Consider the following 14,951-nt stretch of genomic DNA (forward strand, 5'->3'; position numbering starts at 1 on the left):
AAAGCCTACTGGTACCTAAACCTGAATCTTGGTTACACCCATGACTCTGCTGACACTGTTTCAGTTAGAAAGAACGATATTGGGATGGAGGCTTGAGTGCTGCCATTCTTAATCTTCCTTATGAAGGCATCTAAAATTTAAGAGTCAGATCCATGGTTGATCCAAACCATTTGTCTTTGTGGGATTTACACAGAGAATAAATTTTGGCCAATGATGTGTTCTATAATACTTTTTTCTTTATAACTCTGGAACAGGGTTATATCTTAGAAGTTTTCATGATCCCATTGACATTTTGCAGGGCTCCTTCCTTGCAGCACCGTGGAATGCTGTGTTGCTTTTGGGAAGTTGCCACACCATGTTGTCTAGCCCCAGGCTAAGGGATTTTTTTTTTTTTTTTGCATTGTTTCAACTGTTTTCACTTTTACTTTATTTCCATCCTCCAGCAGAATTTCTTTATGAATGTGGCAGCACATTGGGTTTCTTGGTTTATGAGTTGTAGTTAGTTAAGTAGCCTGCTGGATTTATTTGCCCTTATCTGAGAAATTTTAATACCGTAGCAGCAACAGAATGAAAGGTGACACTTCGGGAGCTGAGCTCTTGTCAAAGTGAGGGAAGAGATGGGAAAGTTGTTCTCCCAGAACACTGCTGATCTGAGCTTTTTCTAGCTGTCTTGTTTCTATTTAAGTCCCTGGATGAGACATTATCACTCTTGTAAATACAAAAGGAAATCTTTGCTAGCGTATATAGCAATGTAATTTGCAATGTACCTGTATGTGTGGTGCATGCATGTGTATACATTGAGATCTGTCCTCACTTTTCTTAAATATGACTTAAAAAAAAAATAAAAAATGCTCTGGTTGCTTCTCTGAGCCTGTGTTGCTTGTATGCTTTCTGCTCTTAGTTACGTAGGTTTTCTGTAACTAAGACTGCATTAAATGCCAATCCTCATCTTATTTTTACTTTTTTTTTCTTTGAGCCAGTTAAATGGTCAATTAAACTGTCACTGTGAATGAAATCTGAATATGTTTGTATACCAGTGGCAAGAGAAATGTTGGCTGTCCCGTCTGAGAGCTATAACTTAGCATTCAGTCTTTTGTAATGTTCTTGGTTTCAATGAACAGATAAGTACTGTTTCCTTTCATAATAGAGTGACTGTTCACAGAGGGGTTACTGAAGGCTTTACTGTAATAATAAGGTGAAACTGGGATGAGGAGACTCATCTTGTACAATAAAACATAGCTCCATTTACTGATCTAGAAAAGGAGGAAATGTCTGAATGCTGCCTCCTCATTTCTCTTGTAGGATTACCTTGACTGTATCACTGACCAGACCAAGCTCTCCCTGGGGGCAGAAGAGCGATCAGCCCTGTTTGGAAACATACGGGATATCTACCGTTTCAACAGGTAAATTCATATTTATCTAAATGAAAACAGTTCAAAAACCTGCATTAATGGGAAGAGAGCAAGCCAAACAAATGCTCTTTTTATCATTTTAATACAGCCAAGATATATAAATTGAGAAATGGTCTGTCTTTGGTTCTCAGCGGGGTTGGTTTGCTGAGATCAGATTTTTTTAGCTGTTTGTTTTATGAATCAAATGTGGTCTCCATTTACTTTTTTTGTTTTCATGCTGGGTGTATCCATGAATACAAGCCTAACCTGCTCTGTGCCCTCGCTGAGGCTAGTGCAAGACCACTGTGAATGAAATTCTTGACCTACTAAAGAGTCATGATTTTATTCCTACTGTATTAGATCCTTTTGTGTACCAGTATACATCACCCAGGACTGGCTTCTGTAGCATTTTATACTACTATGGACTCCCTGAATTAATTTCTCAAAACTGTGTTCAAGTACCTTTCCATTTATTGAAGGCTTCTGGTTAGTATTTTTACAGCATTCTCTCAAACTCTGCAGATGGAATTGTAGTGTATATCGCAAGCCTGAAGTAAAGTTTCTTGCTTGTATAGCTATTGCCATACTGTGTGGGGCCTGCAGTATCTGCAGTTTTGGAACCATGCTACTGCTGCTTTTGTCTGAATCCTCTGTTACTATAAAAATAATTAACTTATTCAGCATTTAAGGAAAACCTGAGTATTCAATCGATGCAAGAAATAAATGGGCATAAAGTTCCCATGTCTTTTATATCCTATTACTCCTGTAAAAGCTCTCTTAGCTGTGCTATAGTTGATAAAACACCTCCCAAACTACCGTGTTCTTTAAAGAACAAATAATTTAATTGAATCAAAAGAGGATTCTGAAGTGGAGGACTAGTGTCAAAGAGCATCTTCAATGTTTTTCCATCATTATGGGAAGCTACTTTAAGGTGCCTCAGCTGCTGGGATTGCTGTTGAGTGTCAAAGGGAAGAGTGGGAATGGATCTATTCAGAACTTATGGACAAAGATGAAACCTAAAATCTTTTCCTGAAGCTTAAAACAGCTGCTGCAGAATAATGGAAATAACACTTAACTAGAAAGCTGTGGTGTCGTGCTTCAGCTACAGCGACTGACTTGACTGAATGTCTAACACGATGGAAAATACATAGTGGTAGCCTGATCATGTGTTTTAGAGCCATGAGACAATGATTGTGAGCTTACAGCTTCCCAGTGGTCACAGGATGGAAAAAACAAGTACTGGCCATTATATTTTCTGATCCTTCAAAAGCTAGAGAAATGACAGACTTGGTAGCTTGGACACATTTATATCAGCATCATTGCAAATATTACCTAATAAAAATACCTTCAAGTATGATCAGTCATTATACAGAGTAATTGAGTTGCCGAAAAAGACTTGCAGAGGTTTTTTTTTTTTTTTTTAAAAAAAAAAGAAAGGTAGAAAGAAAAAAACCCCCCAAAAAAACAGTTTGGGACAATTTTAGTGATAGATATGTTACAACGGCTAAAACTCACTGGAAAGTTGTCCAAAGACTCTAGTAAATTGCTAATGTATTTCAGACCTTCTAATTTAAAATTCTACATGGAAATTGTGAGCTTTTAAGACTAAACACTCATTGTAGATCCCAATATAGCTTCAAGGATTAAATTCCCTCCTGTGTGAAACTTGGCATGTAGCTTCTGGGTCCTAAACATACTCTAGAGCCTTTTTGTTTATTTTTACCTTTGAAAAAGGTCCATTTGGCAGTTCTGTGTTAGTAGTTTCAGATGCTTTTTGTGAGCATGATTTTATAGTTTCAGAATTACCTTGTTTTTCTCAACTTCGAATTTGAGCACTAATCAGTGATCAAAAGTTTTAGTCTTGGGATTTTTTTGGACTTTGTACAGATCTGAGAAATTTAATTTCAGTAAATGGGAATTTCTGTCAGCTAAACTACTTAGAATTTTTTTAGGTGTTGCATTGAATGGCAGAAATGATGGTCAGGATGGTAACTGCTAGTCCTGTGGTTATGATCTCTTTTTGGAAAGCTATTTCTTAAAGCAGAATAACTGACTATATACTGGTCTACTAATCCTGCTCTGTCTCTTGAGAAAAGTTCCCCCACTATTAATTTATTTATTTGGAAGTGGGAAGTGTTCTCCAAGTCAGCATTTGCTGCCTTTCTTCCCAGCCTCTCCTGTTGAGATTCTTTCCAGTGTCAGTTTAGGATAAATTTGCCATCCAATACCATGACTCGATTCTGAAAAGGGAACTCTGGAGAAAAATGTGCTTAAGTTTAGTACTTCTACCAACACTCAGCCAAGCTGAAACCTCTGTTGCTGACACAGGTCATCCTACATGGTCCTTGTCCATCCATGACTACTGAGGCACACAAATACAGTGCAGGGCCACTTTCTGTAACTGCCGTACTCAGCAGTTCCTCTGCTCTGAACTTCACGGTTCTGAGGACTGGCTTGTCAAGAGGAGCCTTCATAAAACCTGTAAGAGCTCACCTTTAATGGAAAAGGTTTTTTTCTGAGTGGAAAGAAATTTGTTTTGGCCACAGGATTTTTGTGACAGTGAAGTTATATCAAGGCTAACTTTCTCTTGATTGTTTTTTTGTTTTGTTTTCTTGTAAGTCTGAGCTTTTCAGATTAGTTTTCCAGAACTTTGTATGGTGAAAATATTCTACCATGAAGACCAAATTGTGCCTGCTATGTCTATTTTTGTTTTGAATGCTGTGCTCTGTCAGGCATTGAGAGAATGAAGTTTTTCGGAGGTGCTATTACTTTAGCATTTATGGCTACACTGCACAGTACTTGATCATCAACTGTTTTAGTTGTTTTTTGTTTGTTTGTTTATCATGGGTTCAGGAAAAACCACACTGCATCTTTCCATGCCTTCCATTCAACCAATATGTCTGTCTGATGTCCCTGTCATTACCATCTCTCTCTCACTCCAAATCAGATTAAAAAGGAGGAGAAAAATACTTGTGCCCTTGTTTTAAAATGATGTGATGATGATATAAAATGATTTTTTTAAAAAGTGCCTTGCCTGCAAATATGGTGATTATTTGCAGACCTATAAATGCGTTTATCTCACTCCTCTTGACCTCCAGTAGTCAACAGCTTGATACTAAAGCTTTCCTCTATTATTTATTCTGCCTCCTGCTAGGTACTTAGATATAGCCTATAATAATAGCCCTGCCTTTTCACATGTCAGCTTGGTATTATAGGGATTTATTTAAATTTTTTGGGATTCCTGGGCATGACAGGTTTGTTATTTTTACAGTGGTAGTTTGCTCTTACCGATCCCATTCTTACCAGCCAGGTGAGACAGAAGAGAGTGCAGTATAGGTAACAAAATCTTTCAAAGCACGGCCCTTACACTATGGGCTTGTGCTGAAGACACAAGCCACTAGCATACTTATTGCACAAACTTGGACTCCTTGCATGAATATATAAAATCTTTAAGTGTTGCATTACTGTATCCTGTAGGAGAAATAATGTATTATAGGAGACCAGTAGGAATAAAATGGCAATCAAGGTGCTACATACTCTAAGCCATCAGGAGAACGTCTGCCTGCTGGAATCTTCTGATCCTCTTCAATGTGTTTGATGTTATTTCCAAAACTCATGTGTGGAACAACGTCAGTCATTATAACTAATGGTTATGGTCACCATTGCTACAGCTTGCTTCTTTTGCTGATGTAAAGGAGCTGCCTGAATGTGGGGTATCAAGCAAAGGTTGTATTTTTATTCCCATTTTGATGAAGAGAGAAATTGAGGTGTGTAGGTTAAATTGGTGCTGTAAAGAGCGGCTTAGTGACCACTGAACCGAAGGTCTTTGTCTTTGTTCCTTGTGACTGACTGCTGATTTCTTCCCTTCCTTCCTCCAGTAATTACAGAAGCAAAGAACAAGTCAGGAAACTTTTCTGGTTTACTCCTTTTCTTACTTGTGGAGGGAAATTGTGTCTGCCTAGAGGGGAAAGGGTAGTTCCCTGGATACAGGCTTAGCAACTCTTATGCAAAACTCGTTGGAACTAGCTGTGAACTGTGAGAAAAGTAGCCCTAAATGGAAAATCACCTGATGAGAAAGAAGGGAGAAAAAAAAGCAAAGCTCTATCAGAGAACAATTTGGCAGACAACTCAGTTCCTTCTCTTGTTTTTCTGTGTCCATCTTTTAGTAAGACTAAAGACTATTTGGATCAAGGAAGAGACCCTTGAGGTTTTCTTCTTCTGCTTGAACTCTTTCTTTCACTGAGTTGGCTTTTCATACAACAGTGAACATGCTCCCTTTTTGCTTTGCTCCTTTTACAGTGAATTAATTTCCTACTTGGCATGTCAAAATTTTAAAATCTTCTCAGTAAGGTTTTATTTTTATGCATGTAGAATTTATATATTCCCTTCCAGAAAACTTTTTCCATTTTTCTTCTGTGAAGAGACCCACTGAAGGTAGACAAATTTTCTTCAGTGAGCTTACTACAATTCTTCTTGTATGTGTAATACATCCCTGGTTCTCATCTGTGTTTTTCAGACCAGTTCCTCATCTTCCTCAGTCAAGTAAAGCTCCTAGAACATACCAAGTCTACTTAGGACAGACCACGTGTTTCAGTATCTTTTTAATTTTGTTAGTTTTAAATTGTGCTAGTTGATACACAAGCCACGCAACTGTCTGATTACACCACTATGAATATTGTAGAAGAGCTGTCAGTCTGGAGGAAGTGGATCAGCTTTGCTTAGGAGATCAGCAATCCATGGTCATTGTGATGACTTGAATTTTTAAGTGTGTAGGAATACCATTTCCACAGAGTACTCCTCTGCTTCCAAACAAAAAAACCCAGCAGCTATACATCTAGGGGTAAGAGGGGCATCAAAGGGGTTCTCATTCCCTTTTTAGGACTTCTGGCATTGTTAAGTGCTTTGGGCATCACTGCCATGAATGATGAAGCACTGTCTGGCTCCAAATATGCAGGTGTGTCTGTTCCCAGGTGTGACATAATTGTCTTTCCTTTTCCTGTTCTTTGTTTTAGTGAACTTCTGCAAGATTTGGAAAACTGTGAAAATGATCCTGTGGCTATAGCAGACTGTTTTGTTTCCAAGGTAAGTGGCTATTGCAGGAGTCTGCAGCACAACACCAGCTGCAGTGTGATATAGGGGAATAAGATTAATTTATTAGCTTTTGAGACCTTATTCTGACAGCTTGTGTGACTTCAACCAAGAAAAGTTAGCAAAACTATGAAAAAGGAAGGAATTTATCTTAGTATGTGACAGGGATATGCCTCTGAGCTGCATTTTAAAAAATGAGTAATAAGATGTTATTTTTTTCAATTAGTTTATATGAATTGATGGAGCTGTTGATTTAGAGTTCATTTTTAGATCTTTTTGTAGAGTATTACAGGGATTATTTTTTCTTCTCTTTTAATATAGATGATGAAGTGGTACTCTAGTTATGCCTTGTCAGCTTGAAAACAACTAGAGAATACAATTTGGCTGCATTTTTAGAAAAGGCAATAGTCTTAACGCACTTGTGGCCATATTGTTTTCTGAGGTGCATTTTTCCTGAATCCAGCAGCCATGCCTTTAATTTTCTTCTATGGAGATGGCCCAAAGTCCAGCCTTAAAATTCTTCTGAACATTGCTCTGACATCTTTATTCTGTTGGGCAATTCTGAAGCTAAAAAATACGGGTAATGAGAAGTTGTTAGGTACAGGAGAAATACAAGGAACCTTCATTAGGTGTCCTTCATTGTAGGAAACACAGAGACCCAGTCAGGGAGAAGGGGAATAGTTATAATGGGTAGGACAACAAGAGATTAAGTAATTTTGGCTACAGATGACTAGTTCACTGCAGACTTCACCAGAGAACCTGCGTATGCCTTAAATCTGTAAAACCCAAATATGTTAAGAAATTATACCACCTCTATGGTATTTCTGGAGGAAGAGGAGTGGAAGAGGGGGCATGTAGTTAAGTTTGGATAATTTCTCTATAGGTGTGTGTTTGCCTTTTCCATTTTTTTAAAAAAAAGAAACAACAACAAAAAAACAAAAAGCCTGTCACGTTTCATTCTCTGTCCTGAACTCAGTGTTGCCAGCACCAAGCATTCAAGGTAATAGGTCTAGCACAAGGATTTCAGATTAACTCAGCCACCCGCTCATGGTGGTCCACTCATTTGTTTGGCACTGTTGTGACACAGGGATTTTATCGTAAAGGGGAGTGATGATACCAGCTTAGTGCTGTGTCATGGTTTTAGCCACAGAGGACAAGTTTCAGCCAGAATGTGCTACTGTTTCAGCAGGTCACTTGCTTGACTTGAGTTTGAGAAAGCTGTTACTTATCTAGTAATTGATCTTTTGTAAATGCTGAGAGATCTTAGTGTTGGCACCACTGCTACAAAAGTAATATGTATTTTTGCCCTGTTGCAGTGGGGTTTATGGCATGTTGTTATCGCTCCAAATAGCCTATATTGAAATGAAGGAGAGAGAATGGGATAAGGGCAAGCACAAAGTCCTTCCTGCTTCTGGAACAGAATAACCCCATGTGCACACTGGGTCAGGCTGATGACTGTGAAGCAGCTTAGCAAAAAGGGATCTGGGGTCTTGGCGGACAAGACATTGAGCATGTCAGTAGAGTGCCCGTGCAGTGAAGGGCAATTGTGAGGCCTTCAGAATATTTACAGATACCACAGTTTGGAGCTGGTAGATCTTTCTGCTATTTTGCTTGCTTATAGCTGGGACCACTGGGACTACTCCTGGCAGGGACATGAAACAGAGGTGATGCAAGCGATAATATTAAGTCCAGGAAAAAGTTGTGTTCTTCTTCATATTGGCCAACTGAAAGGAGTTTTGTGGTAGACTTTCTGGCCATTAATTCCAAAATCCATCTGCATATCATTGCTTGTGCTTCTTGTTCCCTTGTCAAATGCTTTTAGCATTTGTATTATTGGCAGGCAACTGCCTGGTGGCTCAGAAATTGCTAGAGATTGCGGTCCTAACAAGCATTTTTTAGCTTCATCCAGACAAGTGCAAACACTTAAAAGCAAAATCAAACAATACCAAAATACCCCACAGTTCTGTTTTTGGCCGTGAAGATGTCATTACAGCAACTGCTGACTGTCTTAACAGACTCCAGTTGTCCATTCTTGGTTGCTTGTATCTTCCCAGCATTGAGTAGTGGAAATAAAACTGCCTTTTTTGGCAGTATGCAGTCCTTCAAGTCTTATGGGACTTTGGTCTTTTATTGTTTGATTGCTTCGAGTGTGCTAGATCTTCACTGTGAGTTAACCCCAGGGATAGTATCGTGCTGAAGTCATTGCTCACAGCCTTAGCTAATGGATGTAGCTCCGCTAAAGCTTCTTTCATGCTTCCAGTGAAACTGTGCTTAGGCTACATGAGCTCTGGCTCTAGTGCCATTTTGTCCACCCTCCTGGTTCAGCTGGGAATACTGTAGTTGTTGGGAATTTAAACGTATAATCAAGTTTTCACTGTGGGTACTGTGTTTACTTTTTGCATTTCATGAGGCTCAATAACTGCGTAAAGTAATAGCCATTTCTTTCTTCAGGATTCATTTGAAATGACACAAAGTTGGTTTGCATATATTACAGAATAGTTATGGTTAAAATAACTCTGGAGCTTGTTGAAACTAAAACGTTTGATATTCATGAAAACATCAAGAGAGCTTGATTTTTTTTGAAGTCTAGTTTTGGACCGTATTTGATAGACTGTTTCTTTGAACTTGATTTTGTTGTTTGGTTTTGCTCAATAAATTTTGTTGTATAGTATATTATACTTACCTCACACAATCGTACATCACTGTGTTTCCTGTGTATAACTTTCATGCTTGAGTAGTAAACAGTGTTGCAGCTTTTACTTTTAAGGGTAGTACAGTAAGGATAATCAAATCCCATTAGTGCACATTGCACAAAAAATCATAATTCTGAATTTGAATCTTTTATCTAAACACGTGCTGTGTGCCCAAAGTAAATAGTTCCTAAAATGGCAGCTTTGATTGTTAACAGACTTCAGCAAGATATCTTTAGTGTAAACTAGCCAGTAACATAGAACTCACTAACTGATAAAATAACCACGCAAACCTATTACTTTATATAAATATAAATATTTAATAACAACTTATAACATTGCATTAAATCCTTCTCCTTCCAGATATTTTAATTTATTAATAACTCACAGGCAAATAGACACAAATGCAGAAAAGTGCACCTTTTTTAAATCGTGCTGTCCAGTCATTAATTGCTGCCTTTACTGTTCTGCCCCAAAATGCAGGTGATGTGGGTGGGTATTTGTTCAAACAGTGTGGGATGGCTGCTGCATGGAAATAGCCTGCCACTGAGGGCAGTGGTGTACTGGTTTAGTTTCTGGCAGCTCTGGGCCTGCCTCTTTGTCTAGAAGAACTGTATTAACTCTAGTATGCTAAATGTCTTGGAGACATTTTGCTGGTAACTGTAATCAGAGGCTGATAAAAAGGTTCCAGTGCAAACTTAGCTATAGCTTAAATATTCACATAAAAGGTTGTTTATAACTTTTCTTGCCGGCTCAGTCTTTCATTTTCATAGCAATGATGCCAATGTTAATTAGACTTCAGTATTCTACACGTTTATATTTAAGTGAGTTGTTGTAAAGGGGAGCTTAATTCTGGCACCTGTCTGTTCTCACTCAGCACCCCAGAAATTCAGAACATATGTTTTCTGAAAGACATGCCAATATCTTAACCAAGGGAAAAGGGAGAATTACTCTAATCTAGCATCTCATTAGTGAAGAGAAGATCCAGGCAATTGGCTTCAGCTTACGCTCTGACTCAGCTCATTTTCTCAGTCTCCATTTTCTTTTAAAGTGCCTTTTATGGCTATAAAAAAGCACAGTGCGCCAAGAGTTGAGAGAAGATTGGGGATGTAGCCACGGGTTTGGCACTGTTCTTCACGTGGAGGAGATGCACAGTGAATTGATTCAGCAGCAGGGGACAAGCTAAGTATAGCTGGGGTCTGCTTGTGCTTGGCTGTGCTCTTGAGGGTGACTTGTAATCGGTGCGGGTGAACTCTGAGCTTGGGTCTCAGTTTTTGCACCCTCTACCACAATAGCTTTGGGCCCCCTGATTAAAAATGATCTCTGGAGTGATTCCAGTCTCCCCGCAGAGGTAATTTTTAATCTGGTTTGAAGACAGTTGAGGTGAACAAAACAACTTTTGAGCTGAGTAAGTTTAAGAATGTCCAAAGGAATACTGATGAGCATAGCTGGCGTTTCGCTTACAGTGTGGAGGTATTGATAGAAATACATTAAATTAATCTTGGTCCTGTTTTTTCTGAACATAGTTCACAGCATGGGCTTCAGCCTCACGGCTGGTACCCTGATACACTCCCAGTAAAGCAGTGCTTTCTCTGGGGACCCTGCTGTGAAGTAGAAAAGACCAGCCGGGTGTGTGAACTGCAAGTCCCTTCTTTGATGGTGCGGCAGTGCCAGGTACCCAGGCAGGCGGAGGGAGAAGGGCCCTCCTGGGCAGCGCGGCTGCCTCCGGCTGAGGAAGAGCCTCTCCTGGAAGCGACCCTTCTGGCTGCTCTCCCAGTGCGTTCATGTGAATCCTGCTGATGCCTCAGCAAGGTGTATGGTGTTGATTCACACCAGCTTCATAAGCTTGAATGCATACCAACAATCTCACTCTGGAGGCAAAATACATGTAATTGACTTTCTCCTGGCGTTATGCTTGCACAGCTAGGTAAAAAAGCAAATGCTCTCAGTAAGAGTAAATGCTCTCTGATGGTTTGTGTGATTAAATGAGCTGTGGTGCAATGAAGTGAGTACACATGTAAGTGCAATATGAAATTTGGTGTCATGTCTGTTCCGAAAGCAGGGGTGATTGTGAAACCATTCTTAAAGTTTTTAGAGATGTTGAGGACATGTGAAACTACCTTTTTTTTTTTTTTTAAATACAAGTTTGTTCCATTTGATAGCTAGACTAAAATTCTTTAAAAACCAAAAATTCTATTGAACGTAGTTTTGACCTTGTGTAGAAGACAAAACAAACCAAAACAAAAATCCAAAACAAAGAGTGTGAAAAGGCTTCTTGGGATTTCAGATTTGCTTTTAATTTTGTGGGGAATGTGAACTCAGACCACTCTGAAACCCTGAAGTGTTTGGCCTTGTTTGTTTTACAGATAATGGTTTCATTTGTTAAAATTTCACAACAGAAATTCTTTTCCTTTTTGTTTGAAAAGTAGAACAATCATGTGACTATATGTATGAGTAGAATATATATATATATATAATGTATAAAATAAATTGGTATAAAATGTTCTGTATTTTGCTTATGGAGTAGTTCTATAAATTGCATTATTCTGTGATTGGAGGCGTGGGAATATATTACAATTTATACCAAAACCCCTAAACAAAAACTTTTTATTAATATATGCATATATAAAATAAATCACCTTTTTTGTCATACTGAATTTCATCCTAATGCTCTCTCTTAAGCACCCTGACTTATTTTGTGTGCTAGCTAGTTTGGTAGCAATTGCTGTAGAAAATTACACAGTGTAATGTCTGCAATGCTCTGAGGTTTTTTAATTCTTCATTTTGAGTGGAAAGGGTTTGGAGCTGTGACCAGAGGTGCCAAGCGTGGACATGGACAGGCTATGACATAAGCTCGCTGTCTATAGGTGTGGACATGGGGTGTACGTACACCACCCTAAAAACTAGCTGCAACAGCAAAATTAGTCTGAGTGTGAAAAGCCAAGCTAAATAGTTTAACTGTATTTGTATCAAGTATCAACTACATTTAGTTGGTTGGTTGGTTTCTAAGTGAAGAGCAGCTTAATAAGCTTACAGCCCACTAGTGAGTAAATGGGGATCACAGTTTGCTAGAGAAACATTTATTAGAAGTTTGCTTGAGGTTGTTTTTTGTGGTGGGTTTTTTTTTTGTTGTTGGGTTTTTGTTGTTGTTGTTGTTGTTGTTGGTTTTTTGGAACAGTTAATATTGAAATCCAGAAAGAAATACTGCAAGGAATTGCAGTGACTTGTACTCACGTGGAATAGTACCTTACTTTATACGGGGTCCTTATGAATCACTGCTCACTGGAAAAATGAATGTCACGACCTGCTTTTCCCCTGCAAGAGGGGGAAGGGAGCAGTGCTGTTGGAAGTGGGGCAGGGTACTGCCTGAGCTTGGCTCTTTCTGATGAATGGCCAAAAAAACCCCCCAAAAACCCCAACAATGAGAAACAAAAGCCACAGCCTGCACCAGCCCTCTCCCTGAGTGGTGTTGCTCCTCAGAGCACTGTTGCCTTCTGTGAAGGCAGATATTTGGACTCACCATTCACCAGCGACTACCCCCAGGAGATGACCCCTCACAGAGCACAGCTATTGTGCTGCAGAATGCCAGAGTCCATTCTGAAGATACTTCCAGTGGAAACTGGGGTCTTGTTTACTACCAGAGGATTGCTTTTTATATGTCTAGGGCTTAGGAAAGAAAAAGTCATTTATTTTAGGAGCACTTTGCAGTTCTGCAGTGCTTTCTTAGTCTTTACAACTCCAGCAAGCTGCAGAAATGGCACGTTATCTGGGGCAGAAGTTGATAGACAGATGTGAATTTAAAGCACGTGGGAATGTTTCTGGAAACCTGTTCTTGCATAGAATTAAATGATGATTAAGAAAAAATCTTAGGCCAAGGAGGAAAGAAATGAAACTCAGGCTTTTGCTCCAAGAAGCTTGTCAGCATTAAGTGTGGGTAATTTCTCTGTGACAGGCAAGTGTGGAAACCCACCTAAATCTAGTTACAACTTGTTTGGGTAATAACTGTCTGCTTTCACAGAGTTGTAATTTACTTAAAAAAAAAAAAAAACCCAAAACTTTTGTGGTTTCTAATTTTCACGCTTAGACTGTGCTCAAATGTGAAAGTATTTATACTTGTTTGAAAATCATATAATGAACATAACTTGCAAAACTTACTTCTCCCAGTGAGCAGGTGTGTGCTTTAGCACATGCAAAACTAGGTATGTGAAAGTCAGTTGTTTGGAGGGTATGTGTGTGTTGATGGTGTTTGGGTTTTTGGGGGTTTTTTTTTGAGATGCATGGATTGTAAGAAAGGACCTCGGAGGCTTTGTTGCAAAGCTGCCTGCTTTATCTTTGTGCAAGTTTTCTTATTTTTTCCTTCAATTAAAGCAAAAATCACCAAAAAAGGAAAAACAAAATTCAGTTAGTAGGTCTATGGTAGTGTTAGGAGTATCACAGTGAATACATTGATCAGGAACTGGAGTAGACTTTGTCTTGATGTCATAATCTTTATCTTGCACATGTGTTAGCTGCTACTTTGCCAAAATCTGAATATATGTAAACCTTTCCTCCCCATGCAGAGTGAAGATTTCCACATATATACACAGTACTGCACCAACTACCCAAGGTAGGAATGCTGGGTTCCCTTTTCTCCTTTGTACCTTCTCCTGTTTATGTCATCCAAGCTATAGTCTCTACATAGAGACTTTCTCCCCTCCAAATTGGAGGGAGAATCAACAAGTTTACCTTCTTTTCTTAAAAGAAATAAATAAAAACCCACCCTCATCTGAAGTTTTATTTTGACTCTTCTTGTCTGTTGTTGCTATTATCATCCTTTAGAAGATAATGGTGGCGCGTGCCTGTAGTCCCAGATAAAAACCAGTACGTGGTCTTATTCTGTATTGCTCCAAATATGTGATTCCCAGTAGGAGAGAATGATTCCATGTCAAAGGAAACTATAACTGAATTCACAACATAACTTAAAACACAAAACAAAACAAAACCAAAAACCAGCAGTGACTGGATGAGGAATCTACTGCCCCCTTTTACAAGGGAAGAGAGAAACAATTCTTGATTTTACTTACAGGCACAATGTGTCTTAAGGTGATGTATTGACGTTTCCAGGTCAGTGGCTGTGTTGACAGAGTGCATGAGGAACAAGACACTGGCCAAGTTTTTCAGAGAGCGACAAGAAGCACTGCAGCATTCTCTGCCCCTGGGCTCCTATCTCTTGAAACCTGTCCAGCGCATCCTCAAGTACCACCTGCTTTTGCACGTAAGCACCCATTTTGTATGCGCCACGTATTTTGCTTAGGGCTTCTGCATGTCCGAGTTTCGGCCTCTGGTACAAGGCTTGATTGTTAGAGAGGTTCTGGGTTTCTTCTGATACTCTTTCTCTTGGGGGTGTTTGATTTCTGCACATGGAGACTCTTTCTGTCTTCACCATTTCACAGCATTTGCATATATTTGGAGTGGGGAATTTATGGTAATTGTTTTAGACACGTTGAACCAGTCTGTGCATCTAAATATTTCATTTTTTCTTTTTAAAAAAAACTAGTCGGTAATTCTGAAAATCTTTGGAAGATTCTTGTCATGATTAAATACTTTTGTACACAAATTTATTGTTCCAACAAAAAATAGCATTTTTCCACATGTTGCAATGCTGGGGGTGGTTTGAAAAAAAAATGACTAAATACATATAAACGTCCTGATTGGTAAAATTTTTGTGGAGAGGAATGACTGAGGAAGTGGGAACTCTTTCCATACTCAGTGAATTGAGTTAAGCAAGTTTCGGAAATTCCTG

At 39.0% G+C, this 14,951-nt stretch overlaps 1 protein-coding gene across 1 annotated transcript in view; it reads left to right on the plus strand.

The window, feature by feature from the left end:
* Positions 1 to 1,302: 1,302 nt before the first annotated feature.
* The window catches only part of LOC104530155 (pleckstrin homology domain-containing family G member 1), a gene marked incomplete at both ends in the record, with an annotated part of 25,008 nt that continues 11,359 nt past the window's right edge, over positions 1,303 to 14,951 (plus strand). Inside the window, 4 exons of the mRNA XM_029086655.1 lie at positions 1,303 to 1,403; positions 6,404 to 6,473; positions 13,729 to 13,775; positions 14,273 to 14,423. Of these exons, the coding sequence (XP_028942488.1) occupies positions 1,303 to 1,403; positions 6,404 to 6,473; positions 13,729 to 13,775; positions 14,273 to 14,423 (369 nt within the window). The remainder of the gene's footprint in view (positions 1,404 to 6,403; positions 6,474 to 13,728; positions 13,776 to 14,272; positions 14,424 to 14,951) is intronic.

This window comes from Antrostomus carolinensis, unplaced genomic scaffold (genome assembly GCF_000700745.2).
Source record: "Antrostomus carolinensis isolate BGI_N321 unplaced genomic scaffold, ASM70074v2 scaffold42288, whole genome shotgun sequence".
In the NCBI taxonomy this organism is placed as follows: domain Eukaryota; kingdom Metazoa; phylum Chordata; class Aves; order Caprimulgiformes; family Caprimulgidae; genus Antrostomus; species Antrostomus carolinensis.